The sequence below is a fragment of the Meleagris gallopavo genome, chromosome 14, assembly GCF_905368555.1.
Source record: "Meleagris gallopavo chromosome 14, MGAL_WU_HG_1.1, whole genome shotgun sequence".
NCBI lineage: Eukaryota > Metazoa > Chordata > Aves > Galliformes > Phasianidae > Meleagris > Meleagris gallopavo.
This window is the reverse complement of record NC_139417.1, coordinates 3,871,846-3,896,537: the sequence shown is the minus strand read 5'-3', so window position 1 is coordinate 3,896,537 and position 24,692 is coordinate 3,871,846. Positions and strand designations below refer to the sequence as shown.

The 24,692-nt window shown below is 37.7% G+C and overlaps 1 protein-coding gene across 1 annotated transcript in view; it reads right to left on the bottom strand.

The window, feature by feature from the left end:
- Positions 1-23,614, bottom strand: part of SLC6A11 (solute carrier family 6 member 11) — a 90,094-nt gene extending 66,480 nt beyond the window's left edge. The window contains exons 1-5 of the mRNA XM_019620012.3: positions 23,511-23,614; positions 20,125-20,355; positions 16,309-16,443; positions 16,021-16,161; positions 15,032-15,122 (exon numbers count right to left, since the gene is read on the bottom strand). Coding sequence (XP_019475557.2) covers positions 15,032-15,122; positions 16,021-16,161; positions 16,309-16,443; positions 20,125-20,344 — 587 coding nt within the window. The 5' untranslated portion in view covers positions 20,345-20,355; positions 23,511-23,614. The remainder of the gene's footprint in view (positions 1-15,031; positions 15,123-16,020; positions 16,162-16,308; positions 16,444-20,124; positions 20,356-23,510) is intronic.
- Positions 23,615-24,692: the final 1,078 nt, after the last annotated feature.

Sequence of the window (24,692 nt, the reverse complement as noted above, 5' to 3'; positions counted from 1 at the left end):
GTGCTTCATCACTTCCGATAGCTCATATTAATGCAGAACAGAGGGGAAGAGTAATATATATGCACAGAATAATTTGTGCAGATTGAGATGAGAAGAGGTTGCAAGTGCCTTGCGTTGCTCTGAGCAAAATTATTCTTGAACGGAGGACCCAAGGAATCCTAAGAAGCCTAAGAAACTCTTGGTGTAAACTATTACATGGTCTTGTGAAAGGAGACAGTGAGATCCCTACATGAGCTGCAAACTCATCAAGTTTCCATATGCTAAATTATCAGGTGACATTACGACAAGTAAAAATGAAAAGCAATGAATTTCTTAGCCAAAAGTGCTCTATTTGGATAACTATACAAGCTGAACAGGCTCAGGGAAGACACTGGAGACAACTGACTGATTTGTCAAACTCTGTTATTGGGAATCAGAAAACTGTGATAAAAATTTTTAATTGTCAAATCTGGCATCCCAGGTGGTATCAGGATGCAAGTGGCCATGCAGCTCAGCAGAGGTGCAGGTAAATGCCAGCCATACTGCAAAACAAACAATTGTTAGTAATTGCCTCTTAGAATTTGCTTGAATTCTTCTTTCCAAGAAGAATAATACATGTCCATCCTTAAGAGCAGTATTCAAAAAAATCCAGTAGCATTATGAAGACTTTATTTTCGCATTTTCTTTTACACACAGCAGTTCAATTTCATGACCAGCCAATAACTGGGAAAGAAGCAGAAGACTGGTGGCATTTGAACACTTCAAAAAGAATGTTGAAGGAATATGCCCACCTAGATTAGGGTTAATTTGGAATTTAAAGGTTAAGTCAGACCAGAGTTTTTCTATCAGTGGTAGCAAAATATTAACTCTACACAGGATATTTTGTTTGTAATTGAAAAACCAAGATCTCTTCTTTGAATTTAAGCCAGAGCAGATTTGCAACATGCTTAACATTCAAAAACACACAGAAGTTTTTCACTACCTCTTGCTACATACATATAGCTTGACTATTACTGATTTTTCTATTTTTCTCCATAGAAATAACACAAATTGAAAGTTAATAGCCTCAAATGCAGAAAAGATAAACGTAAGTGGAATAACAGGATATATCTGAAGTGCAGCACACTTTGTTTGCTTTCTGTGAGCTTCCAGAAATGTTGATGTTTCGTCACAAAGACATTTATAACCAGACTGAACAAAATCATGGCATTATTACTTAGAAGGCAATTTCATTCTGGTTACAGTTTATCGTATGAAATATTGTAAGCCAAATGCTGACAGTTCATCTTGAACCAAAAAAGTAGTTCCTTTGTCTCATACACACAAGTAGAGAGTGAGAGAGTATAGAGTCAGAAATCTCAGCATATTTTCAGCAGACCTCAGCAAGTAACCAGACATCATTCTATGACCTCTTGCTATCTACATTTGAGAAACACTCTGCTGCTAATGATTACCTTGCTTCTTTCAATCAACATCATTTCATGTATTTCCCCTAGAAAAATATGGAAAGGAAATCAAGTGAAAAAGTATTACATACTTACTGAAATTACTTTTGTTTGTGAATTTCCTAAAACACCTTTTGATTTAGTGGTTCAGTAGACCAGGTGGAAAGAAGGGCCCCTACATTTCTGAAACTGCTGCAGCTGGGCATACTATAGAGTATGACTACTCATAGATAAAAATAACCTTTTCATCCAGATTGAAAACAGTTTGAAAGCTGCTGCTTCTACAAGTGCACTCTCTTGGGACACAGGAACCATAGCACTACATTTCCCATGGACTGGGAGAACATTTTTCCTGAGAAACAGCATCTTTATCCAGTGTTCCAATGTGCAGAGCTGTAGCGGGCTCTTGAGGAGAAAGAGGATTAAGTACTACTAACGCATTATTGACAGGAATATTCTGAGGTAATTGTTGCATTATTTCATGGTTTGGAAAGCTGAAGAGCACATTCAATCTATTTAAGGAAATGCCCCTTTGCGTTCCCTCTCTGATCTGTAGCAGTTTACAAGACATTTTTCTTTGACAAAATAAATACATGAAGTAGAGAACGCAGCCTCTTGAGGTCATTTCTCATCTGTTTAGCCAGGAAAATAGGTGCCAATGCCATCTATGTACTGCACACTAGACTCTGTCCTCAGTGCATTGTGTGGGGAATTAAAGCTGCAGTAGTGTTATGGTGCAGTTTGCTTTCATGTTTTAATATGCCCTTTTTATACCCGTGGATTTTTCACACCCTGTCTATATACCTTGTGAATTACTGTTACTGAGCTCCTTGTGCAAACAGTGTAACAGACTTGAGCAGCAGTGCCGCATAGCTTTCCTGTCAGCTCAGGAGCACCAGCGTCTCTCAGTCATTCTCCATTCTTAAGTTTTTCATCAAAAAATGTTTTCTAAACTCTCATTTTTCTTTATCTCTTAACTTTACACAGCTGATATTGTCTAATTTCTGTGAAAATGTATCACTTCGAGTGCTTCATACCCAAATTTATTAGAGTATTGTGTGCAAGTATACAATTTCTGAGACTCAGAAACTTAATCCTAAAACTGGTGGGATTCAGATTCTGTGTACCTGGATCCTCTGTTGATGCCTGAACTACGAGGCCAAAGAGTCACCAGCATCTAAGATTCTGGTAAGCATCTGCAGAAAGACGATCTCATTGTGGACTGCCACACAGCCAAAAGCTTATTCAAGTAGTTAACAGTCATAAAGTCAGCCTTCTTCGGAAGAACCACAGTGACTGTAGTACTTCCAGACACACTGAAAAGGCTGAGTGGTTTCCCAGGGACACAAAGACAGATAAAGTAGCATTATTTTTGTCACAATGATCAGAGGAAGTTGCTTATCTAACAAAGACCATTTGTGACACATTATTTACTGATGACAGTTTAGCTAATTACATACCAGCATCCAACATAACTTATAGCTGCTTTCAGCTTTTTCTCCACCAGCAATATTCATTCTTTGTTATCTAAGTCACTTCAGTTTTCCCACTATCTGACAGAGATAATCTTAAAAAAAAATGGTATTCTGCAGCTCACTTGACCCTGCAGCCTTTCTAGGAAGCAGCAATGCTGTGAGTTTTTGTTCTAGACAATGCTTAACCAGCCTCTTTCCTCAGATCTTGCAATTAGGAGCAGCTTTAAGGGATCTCTGAGGTACTGAAATTGATATTTTGGTTCTATTATAACACAAAGCTCTACTGAACAGCACAGAAACTTTTCTAGAACATCCTTCAGAGAGCTGCAACATTTCCTTATGGTTGTCTAACACATGCTAACTGCTTTATATTTTGGAAGACAGACCGATCAATTCATCTGGAGCGTACAACTCAAAAGTGGAAAAGCCTAGGAAGAGTAAAAGCTTGAAAAATGCTAATATGGAAGTAAAGAGAAACAAACAAGGAGGAAAAAAAAAAAAAAAAAAAGAGTGGCTTAGGTAGGAAGGCACTTTGAAGGTCATTCAGCCTCAACCTCCCTCCTGTGGGCAGGGCTGCCTACCACTAGATCAGATTGCCCAGAGCTCCACCCAAACTGGCCTTGGATGCCTCCAGGGATGGAGCATCCACAACTTCTCTGTGGAATAAAGAGAAGTTTATTTCTAGCAATAATATATAAACATACAGCCAGTAGTATTTCAGAAAGGGCTCTGAGCAGTCCTGGTTTACTAACAGGACACACAAGTTATTATATTAAGAGATAAAAGCTAAGAAAAGGCAAGTTCACCAAAATTACATGCTTCACACCTTTCCTTGAATACAGAATGGTTTACTCTTACAATGAGAGAAAAGAACATTAAACAGGGTAAACAATACGCTAAAAAATTGACGGAGTATGCTTCACTGCCTTATATACTCCCATTGTAATTTTTTTCAAAGTATGCTAAATAGTACAGATATCAAACCCTGTAAAATCAAATGGCTAGCAGTTTACTTTATAATTCTCTCTCTCTTTTTTTTTTTTTTAAATAATAAATCTTCACAAACTGTAAGAATTCTCTTCTTGAAAACCACTGTATTTTATTCTTGCCTTTCAGAAAGCAGCAGACAGATAATTCCCAGTGGTCACACTATGAGAATCCCATGACTGAAGAATTATGCACAGCTATGAAATATTTACATTTAACAGCATATTTCTGAGATCTACACATATCAGAAAGAATTATTTCTACTTGAGCTACATTTGCTGCTGCTCAGCCTAGTTTTTTCCTTCTGACGTCCTAAAACTGTTATGTTACACCATTAATTATCCAACATCTTTAAACTTACCAAAACTTAAAATATTAAAGTTTCCTCAGCAGACTTCTCTCTAAAATTTCTCATGCTGCTGGAAAATAATTAAAAGTATTGGTGTTAACCTGTCTCATTAAAGTCAGTGCTTATCTAAACGTGACATCACTTAGCAACTACTGTGCATACATACATACAGCACCAACTTGTTTGTGTCTGTGTATTTACAACTAGAGAGAATGTGATGTATAAACTCAGAACATTTTGCTTCTCCTCTAGCTATTTCTGACCTATTTTCCTTCAACCTCTTTTACTGAAGTCATGGAACCAACTTCTTAGCCAAATCTCAAAGTTTAATTCTATCAAATCACTTTTTTTTTTTTTTTTGTATCATTCCACTCACCTCAACTCTACAGTTTCTTGGTATTCTCTCATAACCTTCAGTCTCTGTGCCGTTTATCCTCTACTCCACCTAATGCCCTATGAAGAAGTTATACAGTGTTTTAAAAAAGTAAAACAAAAATACCACGTTGTTTTCATTCACAGAGTGAATGTTTTCATTCATAGAGTGATGTAAATTAGTTTAGCATTTTTGGGCCACAGTAGCTGTGAACTGGTAGCACCTGGAAGAAATTTAGGTCAACCCGATAGCTCTGTTGAGCTGTTCATTTTTAAGCATTCATAAGAGAACAGCTTTAGACCAAAAAAAACATTGAGAACCATTCCCTGATTATGCAAAACAGTCCTCGATGGTGAGTTTTTGGCCCTGCACTAAGTTGTAGTTACAAAGAAAACTAAGAATGGAAAAAGCAAAGGAGCAGGGACACAAGGCAGAAAAGAACAGTTGATAGGTCAAAAGAGAAAAAGTAAGAATACTACAAGTGAGATATTTTAGGAAGTCTTGATTCCTTTGTCCACATTTACAACTAGGGAATCTTCATAAAACTACCATCATGACCCTCATGCAACATTTACATGACTCTTACTTAAATTCAGGTAAATTCTACTGGCTCCATTTTTCATTTGTTAACTAAAAACAATAGCCAGGAGAGTTGAAATCATTAAAAAAAAAATATCTAGGGAGGGGACTTCAGGAGCAGAACAGCCAATTTCCATTTCTGCATAGCAGGACAACTGTGCCAACATGGTTGCTTAAAGGCTTGCACTGTCTGACATTGTTCAGTCTTCTTAAGAAACTCATGAAACCCATAACACTAGTTAATGAGTCTTCCTGAGGAAAACCTCCTGACAGTAAAACTCAGTTTCCTTGCTGCCCCCCTAGCATATAGCAGAAAAGAGTGAAAAACCTGCCAAACATTTTTTTGCACATGAAAAGCATCTCTCCTTTGGGAACTTTAAACTAAGCAATCACCCTTTCAGCTACTGCCCTGAATCTACAAAGTTGTATTTGGAAAATACTCTTAAAAAGTGTTTTAATTTAAATAAAACCCAATTTTGTTGTTTTTGTTAGTTGACTTTGCTTTGTTTTTGTGGAGAATAAGGTCTACAACGGTACTGTTTCAAAAGCCAAAACCAATACTAGGCTGCTGAAATGCATGGACCCATTTCAGTATTTTATGCAGTACCCACACTAATAGATAGCCAAGAGGAAGATTAATGTTATTGTCCTGTTTAACCTTTTCAGAATTACTTCGGCATCTGAAAAATTCTTTGCATCAGTGTCCTTAAGAATTTTGATACCAAGACAGTGAACAAATCTAATGGACATATTATTAGACAGCTAAAAATGGTAGTCTATTAATTTTTACAAAAACACATTCAAAGGATTCTAGATACCCTAAAGAAACATGTCCCAGAAGAGCTGCATGCTATTTGTCTTGCACACCTAGTCTTGCAGCTCTTATTTCCATGATGAACTAGTGAAGACAATAGAATCATAGCATTACTCAGGTTGGAAAAGACCTGCAAAATCAAGTCCAATCTAACCATACTACCCTAGCTAACAACCTTCCGCTAAATCATGTCCAAATGGTTTGCCACATCCAAATGGTTTCTAAACACATTCAAATCTTGTAAAACTGAAATTTAAAATTTCAGCTTCAACTGTGAAAGGTACATTTGTTTCTTTAGGAGAGCTACTGGACTACTTGGCTTCAGATAGCAATTATCCTGGACAGAATTTCAGCTTCAGTATTCTAGAAGTAATCTTCAGTATTCTAGAAGATTTAGAACTTCGCTTACTTACAAGTGTAGAAGAACACGTATGACAACTTTCAACATCATTCATTGTTGATTAGTTTGAATGGTTCCCAAGTGTTTGGAGAGCTTACAGAATCTGTATTTCTACATGATATCTCCAATTTGAATCTGCTAAAGAGTAAAACAGATATTTGTTCGAACTACTGTGGCCTTGCTTTGTGACCCAAAAATTTATCAGAACTTGGATCACCGCCTTTAAAGCAGGAAAGATCAAATCACGTAAGGGATTATTTTTAAGACTATGTAGTATTCAGATGAATTTGTCAGTGTACTTCCCTTTTTCTACCCTAAAATAGGGAATCCCTAACCATTTACTAAGTATGGTCTCCAGTAAAGCAAAGATTTCCACATCCTTTACTGAAGTTGTTATCTTAAAGAGGATGTTTTCTCTTTTGTACTTGTACAAAATCTGGCAATACTGAAAGAAGGCTTTTCAATAGTGGCTTTCCATCAAATAACAGAAAGTTATTTATATAAAGTTAATGAAAACTGAAGCAAAGTCAAAAAAAAAACAACATATCTGCTTATTTTAGCATGCTCTGAATTGAGTGATTCATTAACCTTAAAGTGACACAGTAAGATTTTGCTGTTGTAGACCTTTCACAATTTTTAAATGTAATTATTAATTTCCCTGTAAGTAAACTGTTTTGCTCAACATCAAGAAATGCCTTTTACAGATGTGTCTTTAAACATGCACTCCTATGTTAAAAATAATATGGAAATTTTTGATACTTCAAAATAAAAAAATAAATAGAAAATAAAAAAGGTTTGCACTCCACCAAAACTATATACCCAACTCAACGGCTTCCAAAGATATCAGCTTTATAAGCATGTCTTTCAGCACCTTGCATGCATTTTCCTACTATTAGAAAGTAATAACATGTTTACTAGAACTTTAAGAATTGTGTGATCAAGGGGTGATTTTAGCTACAAAAATGTAACTTCTATTTCTGCCAACACTGCAGGTAAAACTTTTCCACACTTCCCACTGAATGCTACAAAGATACTTTCAATCATAGAAAGTGAAATAGATGCTTTATGAACATTATCTGAAATACTGATATCAATTCACATAACTTGAAAAACGAAATATCAAATTTGTTCATGGCTCCCTAACAATCAAACAAAACGAAGTTTGTTATTTTTAGCTCCTACAACTACTGAAGAAGAATTTGCAACATTATGCAATTACTTTTCAAAACCACAAATGTGTAGCTCCTAACTTTCACTGGAGAACTAAAAGTTTCCCTTACAAATTCTATTTTAAGATACAAATATATTTATTCAGACTCACAGCATTGCCTAGAGATGTTGCAGAGTTTCCTTCCTTGGCGTTATTAAAAAATGACCTGCACACAGTCATGGCCAACCTGCCCCAGGTGGCTATGCTTAACTAGGTGGTTAGACAAGATGACCTCCAAAGGTCCCTTCCAAACTCAAGTATTGTTATTTGCATACACAGGGAGAACATCTGAACTGCTGACTCACATTTATTTTTCTTCTTAACTGAATTAAAATTAGCACAGCTAATTTATAGCAATTTGTTCTACAATAAAGAACATTAAATAACAATTATCAGACCTCTGACACTTAAGCACTTCTACACTCTGTAGCTCAGAGCCCCTTCTGTAAAGTGGGAATAATTAGATCTTATATAGATTTTATGAAGATAAATGAATGTGAAGGTAATCAAGAAATCTATGATTGCAAAAGCGTTGACACTATGAGCACCCTAAGAAGCCTTAATTAAATCAATATCTTCGTCAACAGATTACAGAATATAGGAAAATGAACAAAGAAAAATAACAAAATACAGAATACCAACATGGTATTTTCTTCCTATCCATCCTTTTCAGTTCTACTGAAAAAAACATTATGTGTTTCTTTAACAAAAAACAATCAAATTCATATAAAATATCAACTTAAAGTAGCACAATCTTACTTTTGTCATTCTGTACTATTCAAATACATGACTTCACAATCTTTGAGATAATTTTTTCTATATATATGAAATGTTACACAAAACATTCCAGATAAAATCAAAATCAAGGGAAAGTTCATCTGTCTGGATTAGGCTAACGTTTACCCTTGGCTTAGCACTTTGAGACCTACCCCATTTCCTTCTTTCAACTGAAATCAGACAGAATTTGTGGTTCTGAGGCAAAACCAGATGAAGAGCTCATGCGAATGCAAACAAAAAGCTGTTTTCACATGGCCTCTCTTGAACTAAACTGGAACAAGCAAGTCTGGCACAGCTTAGTGTTCTTCGACAAGACATGCACAAAGGGTCTAGTTCTGAGAGGTGCTGAAGGTCTCTGGGTACTGAGTGCTGCAGGATTGGACCCAACTTGTTAATGATGACTTCTCATAGGATAGTGGGGATTAAGCACAATGTGACTCTTGCAGTCAGTTGCAGACTGAATGAAACAGGAAAAACTCTTTTTGACTTTTCAAGGAAAGGGTTTGTGCCTTCTCCTTTTGCTAAGAACAAATCCTTTTCTTTTCCCTAAATAAAAAAAAAAAGTTTTTTTTTTTTTTTTTTCCCCTCAGTAGGCTTTACTTGGAAACGCTGAGGATGTGTCACTCCCTTCAGAGAATGACAGGCCAACAACTAGACCTTCTTTAGCAGAGGACTAAGTTGTTGTTACACAGCCAATAAAAAACTATTGAGGTGGAATCAACCACAAAACCGTGGGTTCTCTGTCTGTCCAGCTCCCTTCCCAGGCACAAGAAATCTCAAATTCCTGTCCACGGTGGCAGACCGGAATAACAGTCAAAGGAGCACACAGATACAGTTGCTGTCCCCTATAACCTACCAGACAGCTTCCCCACCAATAAACTATTGGAATAGTTTATTTTCCAATCTCTATACTGCTTCCCTGGCTATAAAGTTAGCCCCATCTGTGGCTACCTCTTTCATAGGTCTGCTTTAACACATCCAAAATGATCAACATCTTTATTACTACTGCAGCTTACGCTATTTACTGTTTAAGATTTGTACAAAAAAAAAAACAAAAAAACAAAAAAACAACTACCTGTGGCATACCTTGAAATTACTTTTTTTTTTTTTTTTTTTTTAAATCTTTTATCAGCCTGGTCCTCTAGGATGAGATGAAAAACAGTAGTTAACTGGACAGTCTCTGAATCCTGGGCACCAGTATTAAATGAAAGAGAAGTTTCAGACTTTTGTCTGTCCTTTGTAACATAAGTTTGAAGTTTAAAAATTGAGTTTTGATCAATTCAGTTGCTTCCTTTTGAAAACTGTATATGCATATGGAATGTGAAACTAATCAATACCCTAAATTACCAAATCTTTTTAAGGAAGGTAAGAAACTCTCCCTAAGTCCCTGATTTTTCCCAGAGTTGTCAACACTGATAGCTGTAACCAATGACAAGTGAACTAACTCAAATTAAGTCTTAAAACAGACATTAACAAGGATAGGCATTTTTAACTAAGCAGGAGAGCAAGTAAAGTGAATCTAAGCCCCCAGACTTTGCATGCTGCTCCTTCAGCAGCATCAGGCCACTATGGCCACATAGCTACAAGTAATTATCAATTACAGTGTTAAAAAAAAAAAAAAAAAAGAAATTAACAATCCCTGCTGTTGCAATGAGAGGTTTTTGCATGTAAGAAGAGGAAAATACTACCTTGGACCTATTGCAATACTTATCTCTACAGTCTGGTTTGCTTTATTTTTTTTTTTTTTTTTAATGTAAACAAACAATCCATCCAAGACATGAATTAAGCTTTCATCTTCTGCATGACCCAGCCATCAACGTTGGTAGAAAATGTTACATTATCAGAGGAAGTAACTCTATATCTGCTAGGGTAACAAGGAGACAGTATCCTCTGTACAGACCTGAAGAAAATTAACTGTTAGCCCACACACCTTTGTAGCCTTGTAGTACTGCAAAACATTCTCTTAGTTTTTGCTGCATTTGAACAAGCTACTGTTTAACTGCAGTGATAGTTTTAGGAATGGTCAAATCCACAGAAGTAATAAAAGCTAGAAACATTTCAGCAGAGAGGCTGAAATCTTTACTTGCAGTCCTCAAAACATCTATGGATTTGAGTTTGCTTCCAATCACAAATAAAAAGGGCTAGGACTTCCAGTCAAAGTGATGGAAAAGACATAACAGTACTAGCTAGAGGAAGGAGAAAAGAAAAAATTTACTCCTTTCCAAAAACACGCTTGAAGACATCCCTTTTGGGATTTGTGCATTCATTTATGCACACAAATCCAGCTTGTGCCCCGCTACTAACCTCTGCTGGCATTTATAGAATGCCAGTCTAGTCTGCAGTGCAATACATAGCAACCGGTGTATTCCTCATCGTGATTAACTCTTAGAGCAATTGGCCTGAAGAAAACACAAGGCACTGATAACTCATGCATTTCATAGGTTTCTTCCTCTCCAATCTCCAAGAATGAAGGGATACCTTTTTTTTTGTTGTTGTTACTTCTTAAATTAGAATAATTAAAATGTCTGAAGATACTGTGAATACAGTTGAAGACTGTGGTGAGGTTATACGCTTATCAAAGGAAATACTTAACATTAGCTTGACAATTAAGTAATGCACTATTCGATTCTACTTGAAATTAGATGACTACTCACAATAATTACCACTCTGATTCATAAATTGTCTCAAGAATAGATGCTAATAGTTCAAAAAACTTTTCACCCCAACTAGCCCTTTCCACAATAAATTGTATTTATCGTGACCATAACTTAAAGAAGTGTGAATTGCAGTTTCAACCCCGCAAAAAGCAAAGTGTACAGAAGCATCCAAATAGTGATGTTGTTCAGAAGAAAACTAGTGCCTCCCCCATCCTCCACAGGCATCAAGTAATATAACTGTAAGAAACCTGGTCATTATGCAAATCAATTCAGTCCTGTGATTGATTATTGCAGTCTGAAAAGCTTCATCACTATCTCTGAGTTCTAAAATTAACAGCTAGCATCTGCCCTGTCCAGTTTAGCCCATCAGCTTCCTTTTAACTTTGTTTTTAGAAGAATCTTTCAATAAACTTATGATTATTGACATTAGCATTTATAAAGGAGTGAAATAATATCACGAGAACAAGACTTTTAGCTAAGTGAAATAACACTTCTGGAAACAGTTATCTGCAGGTTGACATACTGCACAAATTAACTAGCCTGGTAATAAATTTATTACGTATTAACTACTCTGTGATCTGCACTGTATATTTTTAAGCACAGAGCTCTACTGTACCTGATGCATCTAAATTATAGAATTTTTTTCAGATGGTCATTTTAATGCAAAGCCAATCCCAATATTTGAAGTCTGTTCTTTCATTTCTCAATCAGTTTGTCATATCCATTCTGAATTTGGAACCCATGCAACAGTGTACCTTCTTAAATTTTAACAAGGGAATTATCATGGAAGATAGGGAAAAAAGAGGGAGGTGGTACAAGACAACCACCATGGCTTCAACAAGTGCAAGTCATGCCTGATCAACTCAGTGGCCTTCTGTGATAGCATAACAGAACTTCAGTAAAGCTCTTGATGTGGTCCCACACAACATCTTTCTCTCCAGTTTAGGAAGATATGAGTTTGAGAGATGGAGCGTTTGATGAATGAAGAACCGGTTGCAAGACTGTACCCAGAGTGGTGGTCAGTGGTTCATTGTCACTGATCTCCATTCAGACAAGTGGGGTCCCCCAGGAGTCAGTACTGAGATCAGTACACTTTACCGACTTCAACAATGACACTGACAGCGGGATCGAGTGCTCCCTCCGCAGTTTGCAGATGACACAAAGCTGTGTGGTGCAGTCAACAAGCCTGAGGGACAGCATACCGTCCAGAGAGACCTAGACAGGCTGAGGAATGGGCCCAGGTGAACCTCATGAGATTCAATAAATCCAAGTACAAGGTTTGCACTTGGATCGTGGCAACCCCCGCTATCAATTCAAGCTGGGAAACGTAAGGCTAGAGCACAGCTCTGCTGAAACAGACTTGAGGGTACTGGTGGATGAATGGGAAGTTGGACATGAGCCAGCAATATGCCTTCGCAGCCCAGAAAACCAAATGCATGAAAAGAAGTACGACCAGCTGAATAAGAGAGGTGATCCTGCCCCTCTTCTCTGCTCTAGTTGGACTTCACCTGTGTCCAGGTGTGGAGTCCTCAGTATATTAGAAACACTGACCTGGTAGAGGGAGTCCAGAGGAGGACCATGAAAATAATCCAAGGAATGGAACAAGTCCCCCATGAGGCTAGGCTGAGGGAGCTAGGGCTGTTCAGCCTAGAGATGAGAAGGCTCCAGGGAGAGCTTAGAACAGCCTTTCAGTAGGCAGGGGTGGGGGGTAGGAGGGGTAGGTAGGGCTGCAAGAAAGGAGAGACCCTTTAGCAGGGTCTGCTGTGACAGAAAAAGAGGAAACTGTTTCAAACTAAGAGGAAAGATCTAGATTGGATATAAGAAAGAAGGTGGGCTATTTTTTGTTCATTTTTATACATGCAATAAACACAGTAATGTTCATGTTGCCCAGAGAGACGGTAGATGCTCTGCTCCCAGAGACATTCAAGATCAGGCAGGACTGGGCTTTGAGCAACCTGACCTACCTGTAGATACATTCAGTTTTCAAGGATGGAAAGTCAAGCACTACTTTTGCTTGGGCACCAGAAGCAGATAAGTTTGATATCACAAGCTACTTTGGTCAGTAAACTATTAATATTATGAAGAGCTTTTCCACAAACTGCAAAAAAACTCAAATAACAAGAAGTTGTTCGGAAGGTTTTTTGTTTTTTTTTTAATGACTTCAAGAAGTCTGGAATGTGCATTTTCATACCCGATTGTAACAGAAGTTAGAGAAAAAGTTAATCTGATTATCAGCCTTTATGGTTTCATAATTCATTCCTAACTCAGCCTAAATCAGGTAGTCAAATACATCCAGAATTTGAAGGATTCAAAATGCACTGTAACAGGAATCCAAGTTCAGCTAAAGAATCTTTTTCAGCTTCATTTTTAGAGAATTCTGAGAAAGAATGCATTTGAAATGCTCCTGTACATTGGTTGCAATAACTCTGACCTGGAAAAATCAGACAATCTCCCAAAAACGATACTACAAAAATACTAAACAAAAAACAGAACAGCAAACAGGACACCTAGACACACAGGGAGATAAGACTTAGCTCCTTAGCTAATCAACTGAACATTGCCTGCTTCCTTAGATAGCTGGAGATACTTACAGTTGCCAAGTTTTGAATATAATTGAATAAGTAAATAAAAACAGTGAGCAAATAAGGCTAGTACTGGAGAAAATACTTTGTTCATTTACTCTAAATATGCCCCTTCAATTTAAAGAAAAAACAGTTCAGTTTCAGCTGTCTTAAAGAACCTTAATTTGTGTTAAAATAAAGTCATAGAAATAAGAGGTGCCACATAAGAAAATCTTCTTTATATAAAAGATTGCCTCGGAAGTGGATAGAGTAGGCATATTCTAATTTAACAGACTGAGTGCTTAGGTTATTCTGGTTTTAAAGAAAAGAAACATCAAGACTTGTACAGATTTAATATTGTTTTAATACATTATTTACTGAAACAATAACTACCACCTGGTAAGACTATGATAACTTACTTAGCAAGGCTAAGGGGACCAGAGGCAAAGACAATAGCATATGCTAATGTTCAAGAAAATTATGTCAAACGCAGAGTTCTCCCTTGGAGAACAGTCTTAACTTATAGCCTTTTCAAAGGTAACTATTGCAGTTTGGGAAAATAAACAACTCTAACTACAGTCCCACAAGAATGCTCTTCCAAATAATAAATAGGTAATTAGAATGGGCTCTCAAGAATATTTAGTAACCAGAAACTCTGTAATACACCCCTTTAAATGAAGAAGAGGTACTTTAACATTAAAGTAACATTCCAGTTCTGTGACTGTCTTAATACAAACTGTGCCTTGCAAAGAACAAGTACGCAACTACACATGTACTAATTAAATATTTATAGTAAGAAAAAAATGTGTCATCACAAAAGCAGTCCATATTTTGTGAAGAGAATTCTCTTCTATCACTCTAGCTAGAAACCAGAATCAAGGAGATGCAAGAGTGTTAAGCTTTCTTTTTCTAACTGAAAAACTGACACAGTCCATTCAAATATAATGATATACAGACTCCAAAATATTAGTTAGCTCAGATGAAGATGCAACTGTTATGGAAGAAAAGAGAGCAAACACCCTGGGAAAACAAATAGACCAAAAAAAAAAAACAAAAACAACCCAACAAACACACACCAACAAAACAACCACCACCAAACAACAAGAAACACTTAAAATCATCCTCTTTCACCTCTGCCTCATTAGTATGTATTTGAGGTTCTTTCCTCCAGCAGCAGGAGCCAAGATCCCAAGTAAGTGGCACACTTTGTTCTGTGTTCTTTCAGAATATGGAATTCTTTTCCTTGAATCTTCTAAAAAGAGTTAAACTTCTCATCTTGAATCTTTCGACTATATAAGAAAATTTCCAACTGAACTCCTATCACTAAGTGCTATCAGTTTATAAAATACCTAATAACCTGTAAACAATAAAAATATTGGAAGATAATGAACAGTCAGATCAAGCAGATTGTTTATGTGCACTTACTCCCAGAATTCCATCACCGGAGACGTAGCATTTTGCAAAGAGATTTGACTGCAGTTGCTCATATTAAGTTTTTGAAATTCCACACAGTTTTCTATAAAAACAACAACAAAATTATTATATTGATGTATGTACATACATTTCTTCTGGTCCATCTTCTTGTTTGTGCATTTGTAAAGCCACTTACTATATCATACTCTGTGTGGTTAAAAGGATTTCTAGATATTCTAAAATCCTACAGCTGCTACTTCTGTAATAGTATTTTGATCACCAGATCAGAGGCCTAAGCTAGAAAAATATCTATGCAGTACACTACACACTCCTACACTTTCTAAATGCACTTTGGCAATGACAAGGGCCAATTAAACATCTGAGGCTAAACGAAGAAACTTTGAAAAATTGAGGCAATCCTTCAGGAACTACAACATAATACTTCTTCAAGTGGTTGTTCAATGGCCAATGGCAACAATTGGCTGACGAAACAACCAGCAACAAGACTCCACTTTGCTTTAATAGAGCAAGTGGAAAGGCACTCCAACTTGTATCTAAAAAAGAAAAAGAAGAGCTCTTCTCTTGAATTCACTTACTGTATTCTGGGAGAATGGATACGGTTGAAAATGAGAGTCCTGGGATTTAGCTAGAATATTTTACAGAAATAACAAAGGCCGAAGCATTCTTTTCACAACTGACATTACATGTCACAGGAACAAATGCTTATACAGTGACCTAAATCAGAAAGGTATGAGTAAGTCTTCACTGCACGACCCGTGCAACATGGTCTAGGGAGCCTGCTTTGGCAGGGGGGTTGGACTAGATGATCTCTAGAGATCCCTTCCAAGTCCTACAATTCTGTGATTCATTTTATCACAGTTTGACGTGATCAGCCCATTCCCACAGACTTTTCTACCACAATAGTTGTGTTTTCGACACTAATTCATTTTATTACTTGGAAGTCATTATTTGTACAGCAAGTATTCCCACCGAGGTCATACCTGTATTCCATTCATGCCCACATGTAGCCCAGGGAAGCTCTGTAGTAAAGCAGTTGAATAGATAGAAGATAGCCCATGCTAAAATAATGATGTAATATACATTTAGATGTGCCTCTATAACTTGGGTAGCATATCCAATGCCTGGAGAGGAGGAAGAGAGAACAAAGAATTCTTACTTTTCAGATAATTTGAGAACAAATGTTTACTACTATAAGTACATCCTAACTTTTGTAAGATTTTTTCCTTCATTTAAAATTTAATGCAGTAGAACACAGAAAAGGTTGTTACCTTCAAACAAAGGGCAAACTTTCCTCCAGCACGTAATGCCTCCTTCACTGGTAAACTGTCCCAAGGCTGTCTCCAGGAAAAAAACTGGTATCCCACAGCAAATAAAGAAAACCACATATGGGATGAGGAAAGCACCTATGAGTAAACATTGTGGTGATATCAGTTACAACGAACACAGTTCCTTGACAACTTAGTGAAAAATTTATTTTCATTCTTTAGCTAATTCTCTCAGGTGCAGTGCTAAAAGTGCAAAAAGTGTTTACTTCTGGCACCAAATATTAAAAGTTAACTCTTAAGCCATTATCATGGACTGAAAACAAAGAACCAGTACAAAAACCACCCCTATCCCCAGTCAAAACACAAAGCATACTGAGGTTTTTCAGGATAGGCTTAACTGCTGAACTTTCTTTCAAGCACAGGAAAGATCACATTCTTGCGTAGCCACACCATTCTGATCTGATTATCATCAAATTATTCTACCCTCTCTTCCCATCTTTTCTCAGGAGAAAAGCAGGGATGAAGCAGCATTATGGAAATGAAATCCAAGTACTGTGATGTTATTTAGATAAGACCAATGATGAGGATCGTAAGAAGGGAATGACAAAATACACCTTAGGACTTCTTACACAGAGAAAGAAAACAGGACTTGGCATTGTCATCTAGAAATTGTAGGAAATTTACAAAGCATCAGCTTTTTTTCCTTACATGCTGACAGTAAACTCCAGCAAAGATAGTGAACAGTACAACTTGGAGCCTTCAACAAAATACTGCTTTCTGCTCTTATTAACACAGAGCAGAAATTCTGTATTATTTCATGATTAACCATGTTATTAGGTATGGCAGCCAGAGAAAGTGACTGAAGTGTGAACAAAGAAGTGACAGAAGATACCTGTTAAGCACAATGTAACTTGCTAATACAGTAGATTTTAAGTATTCAATTTAGAACTGAACCTAGATAACAAGGAATGAAACACAGCCTTTCCACTACACAGAGACCCCATCAACATACAAGGCCAAAATAATTTCTTTCCTTCATTCCCCTAGTACTCAGATTTCCTAATAAACCAAAGGATGAGATAGAAAGCAACTAACTATACTGATTTAGGTGGAAACAAGGAAGAATACAAATACCAGGAGAAAACAGTAACTATTTGGGCCATTTTTACTGACACCAGTAAACAAAGTTTCACCGGTTTAATCAGACAGACACAGTGAAGCACTACACAAAAGTTTTGATAGATGCAGTAACTGCATACATCAATCAGTTCTTCAGAGCACTAACATTTCTACTTCAACAGGAGTTGAAGATTGATCTGATCATTAATGAACAACACCTGTAATGCTAAACTTCTATCAGAATCTCACTACAAACAAAATATTTCTGAATATACTTACGGAAAATTTCTACAATTACAAGGCAAATAAATATCCTGGATCATTAAAAAGATGGGGAAAAAAAAAATACCCACAATCTGCAGTAATTGTAATACTTCAATCACTGTGATTAGAAAGGCAGATCAACTCAATACACCTGCTTTGATTTGCAGGTTCTTATTCAGAGATGTCTTCGTGAGTGACCTCTTAGCTCAGCCACTCCATTTGCTTATAGCTCAATCTCAGCTGCGTCTCAAGCAATATCTTTGTAGACTTCAAATAATGTAACCTGAGCATCCAAAATGATGGTTTCTACATATGATTCAACATGCAAATGGTTTGAAAGACAACAGGCCATGATTTGAGAACTGCTGTCCAGCATGAAAACAAGTTTAGCTCACTCACATGGACAAGAATAGTGAGTTTAACACAGCAACTTAATGAAACTTATTATAATGGCTTAGATTTTTTTTTTTTTTTTTTTTAATTCCTCTACAACAGATACCCATCAGGAAAAAACAAAGGATACCAAGTTTGCCTGCTCGCAAACCAACTAGTTTCCATGAAATATCTAATTCAAGAAACATAACTGAAATATTAAAAAAATAATAATAATAAATAAACAAAAAAAAAAAAAAAATAGCAAGTGTCCATAAGAGCAAATCAGAAATACAGAAGCTAATGCCTACCCTATCTGTTGATAGTGCCAGAGTATCCATGCTGCTTCTGAATTTGTTCTGTACTAGCAGGCATTCTATTTCGTAACTAGCTCATATACCTCTTTATTATGATTACATATTATACATGAAATATTTCCCAGTATTTACATTCAGTGCAACATTTGCATTAGACCCAAAACTAGACCCAAGTCTAGTTCTAGTTCAGCATTCTAGAGAGTTACAGAAACAGAGGTGTTAGCCAAAGGTCGTAGACTGAGACCTCACCAAAGAAAATTGAAGTTAATGGCAAACTTCCCATGGTATCAGGACATGGCCAATCAAATCACATGCATTCATTCTATTCTTAAAGACTGCTGTAGTGATTAATGATGATACTTAAGTAAGCCAACAAGTCAGCCAAATACATGATAATAGTGTGTTACCTCATGCCATACCCTTAAAAATGATAGCATCGTATTTTGACATACTAACATGAATTCAGTGTGCATATAAAGGCTTCAGGAAATATTCAGTATACACTGAAAAGATATTTTCATCTTTTCTTCAGCCAAAAGTTCTTCAGGGAAACTTTATAAGTCAACAAGAAACCGTTCAGCAAATCATCCAACAGACTGATTAGAGACTAAAAGTACAGTACCATGCTAAAAACGAGTGAGTTCTTGTCATCTTAGTTTTGCCACAGTACAAATGTGTTAAAGAGGAGCTGCAAACTAGTAACACACCTACCACAAGAGTAGTCTTTAGAAACAGCAGACAAAATGGCTAAAACCACCCGAGTTCACCTAGCTTTATGCAAACAAGGGAAAGAAATCTGGCATAGCACTGTTAGCAAACAAACCTGTTCAGAACAGATCTTTGCATATATCAGTCACTGAGCATATCACTGTTCTTGAAGGATATACATTTACACTAGGGCTGCTGATTCAGACATTAAGTGGGAGAATGTTGAATCTAGCTCACAGGATTCTAAACTTAACATTTATCTTTCTTCCTTTATTTCTGTGTGAGACATGGCTGACGTGCTTACTCTTAATTGTCACTTATCTGACCTAGCTGATACCTGACTGTAAGTAATAGATATCATACATTGTACTTCTGTGATTTGAGAGAGAAAAGAATAGACTTCCACCGTCTTATTTTAAGGTATACAGAGCTTGCTCTCTTGGCTTAGTAACAGTCAGCTTTGTATCGTCCCCTCCCTTACTATATTGAGTGGGAAAGTAATGATTAAAAAAAAGAGTGTGTTTGACTTAAAGGATTTTCTTTTTTGTCATAAGAAAAGTAAAATCCATAGTATCTTCAGAAACAGAAAAATTCTTCCTCCCCAAAGTATGCTATTCAGAAAAATAAAGTGCTACTTTTTTCTCTTTGTCAGACAAACTTTGTTGAGTAGGCTCGATTCTGTATGCACAAGAAAACGTTCTATTCTAACTAGTTTCTTCTACCTTAAAAAAAAAAAATATATATATATATAATATATATTAATATATATCAATATATATATTAATAATGAAAAAAAAACCCACAACCAAAGAAAAACCTTGAGAAATTAAACTGCATAATATTTGGGGAAGTGGTAGTAAGGGAAACATCACATTTTTTTTTATTTGTTCTCAGGTGCTTAATACTTCCCTACCTACACACACAAACACTTAAGTCCTGAACCCCTTACTAGTGCAAGAAATCACTGTAAAACACCCCTAAGTGTTTCTTTCCCAGATGTTTACAGTGAGCTGCAAATCAACACATGACGCCATCTTACCTCCTCCATTCTTGTAGCAAAGATATGGGAATCTCCATACATTTCCCAACCCAATAATCTCCCCTGCCACAGAAAGCACAAATTCAACCTTATTGTTCCAGTGACCTCTTTCATGAACTTTCTTATCATTGCTGTGGACGAGGTTGGTACTTGAAGCTTCTGGATCCAAAACATCTTCTGGCTTGCCATTAATTATAGGAATAGTCTTTTCAGCTGTCATGGCTGTTCAGCCTGAAGAAAGCAGAAGAAAAATATGCAGATATCACTTGTTAATTACAACATTCAAGGACTAAGAAACTCTTTAGCATATCATTAGCTTCAAATCATGTGTTACCGACATAAAATTACAGGTGAAAGTGAGCAGGGCAATTCCATAAGGCCAAAAAAGTTGTAAAAGATGAAAAACTTTTTTTTTTAATGAAAAAAGGAAGAAAATTTTGCACATGAAAATAAAAAGATTTTCAAGTTGGGACAGTCATAGTATGATGTTATTCTAAGGGCTGGGTAGTAAAATCTTTCAAAATCCATCACCAAGCAGGTACACCAGTTTGACTAACCTCACAGAGGACAGGGATCTCCTGCACGTTCCAGGCATAAGAACGAGAAGAAAGGAAGAAAGGGATGCGCTGAAGGGGGCCTGATCGGTTCTGGCCTGCCTGGAGAAGCGGGGAATCTCCCAGACTACTCACCCAGGGCTCTGCTTATGCCTGCGCGGTTGGGAGAGGGACTGGCTCTCTAGCCGACACTCGGCTCCGAGCGCACCTCCGCGTGCTGCCGTTCTCCTCTCTGTTGCACAGGAGGCGAGGGGCACAGCAGCCGCGGGCAGCCGGAGGCAGAGGCGGGGATGGCGGGGACAGCGCAGGCAGCGCGAGGAGATCGGGGAGCCGGGAAGCCTCGTCCTGCGCTGCGGCTGCCGCCCGGCCGGCCGGCGGCGATAGGATGCTCTCCGAGCCTCGGAGCCGCAATTTGCAAATGCTCAGCCTTCCCCCGAGCGACGGTATAACACCCGCCTCTCCCCTCCGCCCACTTCAGGCTGTCCCAGCGGCTCCCCCCTTCTCCTCCTCTTCTTCCTCCCCCTCCTCCCGGCATCACCGCCCGAGCATCCCCAGCCACTCGCTCCCCCGCCCGCCGGTGAGACAGCCGGGGCCGAGCACCGGGCGGCAGCGAACCCCGCACTCCCGCATGCGGCTCGGGAAGGGCCCGCGGCTCCCCGCACACCTGCAGCGCTGCAGTGCCCGCTGCTTGCTTGGGCGGCAGCCCGGAGCCTGGTTTGCTGCCTTCTCTTCCTTCTTTTTCCCTTTTTTTTTTTTTTTTTCCTCCTCCTTTCCTTCAAGCTCAGGTGTGGCACATCAAAAAGGAGCCCCGCTGAAAGCACATAACACTAACTGCAGCTGGGGAGAGGGAGCTGGCAGGATAGGGGTAATAAGAACAGGATAAAGAAATATTGGGGGAACATTTTGAAAGTGTGAGAACGCTATGGGTGCTTTCTAGTCACACTGGAAAACGTAGAAGCAACCCACATAAGCATTTCTAACCAGCGTTGTGCTTAAAATTTGATCTGAGTAAGTGTAAAATGGAAGAAAGAATAGAAAAATAAGAAAATACAAACCATTCTGCTTCAGATTGAATGAAATATTTCAGAATCATCTTTTTTTCCCCCCATTCTAATCATCTCTACACACATACGTATTCCTGTGGTTTGTTTAGCCTATTCCATTATTAATCTCCACAGCTGGAAAATGGCAAGACATAGCTCACATTTTCCTTCCAAATCTTCCCTCAGATCCACGTGCTCTGTGGCAGCTATGATCATCAATATTTTCTTCTGAAGCCCCTAGGAGACGCATTTGGGACCACTATCTCTTAAACCCTGGAATAATTTAAGCACTCTAGAAGATGCTGTCCTGGAGACAGGGAGCCCTTCCTTGTGAGCTCTCCCTATTACCTTACAACTCCATGGTTTATCACACTGTCAGGAAAATTGTCATCCAATGCTTACTGAAGACCAGTTGAAAAATGCCCACGGGCAGATTTTATATGAGCTTTTATATGAACCTGACTTTAGAAATAAGCCTGATTTTGTACTTGTTTGAATATGTAGATGTACTTAGGCTACTTCTACTATGGCTGAAGTTTTATTTTGGCTTTTAAATTATGCGTGCCTCAAGACTGGGTGCTGGGGCCTCAGTCTACACTGTCAAATGTACTTAACTGTATTCTCTGCCACCTTCATACACACATCTAACAGGCATAGGATGAGGTCCATACTTTGCTAATTCATACCCATACGGAGAGCGCTGGTTTCTGGTATACTATGAAATGAAAAACAGCCAATGGTAGAACTATGGTAAAACATTATGCTAACACGGAAGAATTCATGTGTGTGTGTGTACGTGGGTTTGCTTTATCAAAGGGATGGGGAAGGGAGGATTTTTTTTGTGTTTATATATTTTTGCTTTGTTTTTTTTTTTGGTGGTGTGGGAGTGGGGAGGGGGAAGGTTAGGAGGCATCAGGGTTTTGTTTGTTTGTTACTTTGTTTTGGTTTTAATGCAGCTGGTATCTACTAAGGGTAGAATAGATTCCTATTTTTCCCAACTTGGCTTTGTATAAATCAAACTCGATTTTTAGATTCTCCCCTCTACCCAACCTTTCATCTATATTCCAACAGGGATCAAAACAGGCATTGTTTTTTCTGTATTCCAGCCAGGCTGAGCAGACTCAACAGGACACACTTAAACATCAAAGGTGATACTGAATTCTCATCTCATTACTAAGAGTAACTCTAAAAATGGATAGAAGCTAAGGGGCAGTACATGTGTGACTAATGATACCATACGTGGAGGGAACAGTCTTCTATGTTCAACTAGAATAAATTTTACTTCATGAACAGGGAAATTTACACTTCTGTACAATATGCCCAATACATTGGTCAGTGCTAAATGTATCAGAACAGTGTCACCCTGTTGATACTCTACCTAGTGTTCTTTGTAGCAAGTCATACCATGAATAGCTTTCTGATGCAAATAGACTGATACCAGACTGAAGGGGACTGCTCCAAAGAACAGTCTGTAAGATGACTGGCAGATGCAAAAGGTATTTAATCACTGCTGATTTACTTAGTATTTGAAATTATAAATATGCAGAGACATATTTTATTCACTATGTACTCTTGCACTGATTCCCATTTGATCTGACAATCGAAGAGCTTACAAAGTAATTGCTAGCTGATCATCCTTGTGAATACTGAAATCCAGCACAGTTTGCATCATAAAGCTTCCAAAATTTTATAAAAGGTTGATTGTCTCTTTTCTTTTTTTAATCCGAGGAAGCCTTCTCTATTACAAGGAAAACAGTTCTCTGGATTACATCTCAGTTGGTGCACTAACCTCGTGTACTGCGTGCTCCTCATCATGAATTCACGTCTGCTTCTGTCAGTCTGTTGGGAGATCTGCACACGATGCGAAACCAGAGCAGAACACAGTGACTGGAATGGGAGCAAGTCTTGTGAAATGGTTGAACAGTAAGACAAGAAACATAGTTACCAACATCAGCAGGCCGTTCCTAGTAAAACCAATATCTAATACTAAAACATTCATTAATTATCTAAAGCATACTTCATGTTCTATAGAGGGGCTAGCCGCATCACAAATCTCAGGTAATCTAGTTATGTCCAAGAAGATTTTTTCTGCATTGTCTGCTCCACTCCTGATCTGCACAAGCATTTGGAGTTGTTACCTCCAACCCACTCACTGTAAGTAAATTTCCTGGCCATTCCTCCCGAGTTCCACATTAAAATGATGTTACCTAGCAAAATAATTCATTTGCCTTATTCAGATTTTATCTCCACACCCCCAAGGAAACCATTAAAGCTCTATGTAGGAAGTAGACCGTGTGAGCAGAAGACAAATGTTTCTGCCAGTTAAAGAAAGGTGTGTGAAGTTCCAAATGTTCTAAAACTAATCATATTTAGGTTTATAAACTAAAATTAATAAAGACAAGAAATTAACATGTGGAGACTATGTTGATAAAAGAACCTCCAAGAAAAACCCATGTTTCCACAGGATATGTCAGGGTACTAAAATGCATGGCAGTGCCCAGATGTAACAAGGAATACATGCTGCACCTTCATTGGTTGCAGGCAGAACACATTCAGGCTGTTAATTCATACTCTTCTGGGACATCTGATCAGTCCATATCTTCAAGGCACAAACACCTAATGTGAAGACATAACTATACAAGGAAGGTTAACTCTCTTGCCTTTTTTTCTGTCCTACCTCTACAAAATTCAGAAGGCACATGAAGAAAACTGCATGAGACAGTTTTACATTTTGACTCCCTAGTGCTCTGGACTCTTCTGGGAATTCAGGATGCTCTGTTCATCCGATGCTTTTTGATCCTTATTAGGATGCCTGACTTTCTGTTCAATTGATTCAAATAAGAGTGAAGTTTCTACTACACCACAAAAATCTTTTGGCTCACGTAGATGCTTCTATTCTTTGCATTTTTTTCCTGAATAAAACAAAAAAGGTTATAAGTAGCTATACAGAAAATAATTTTAATTAACATTA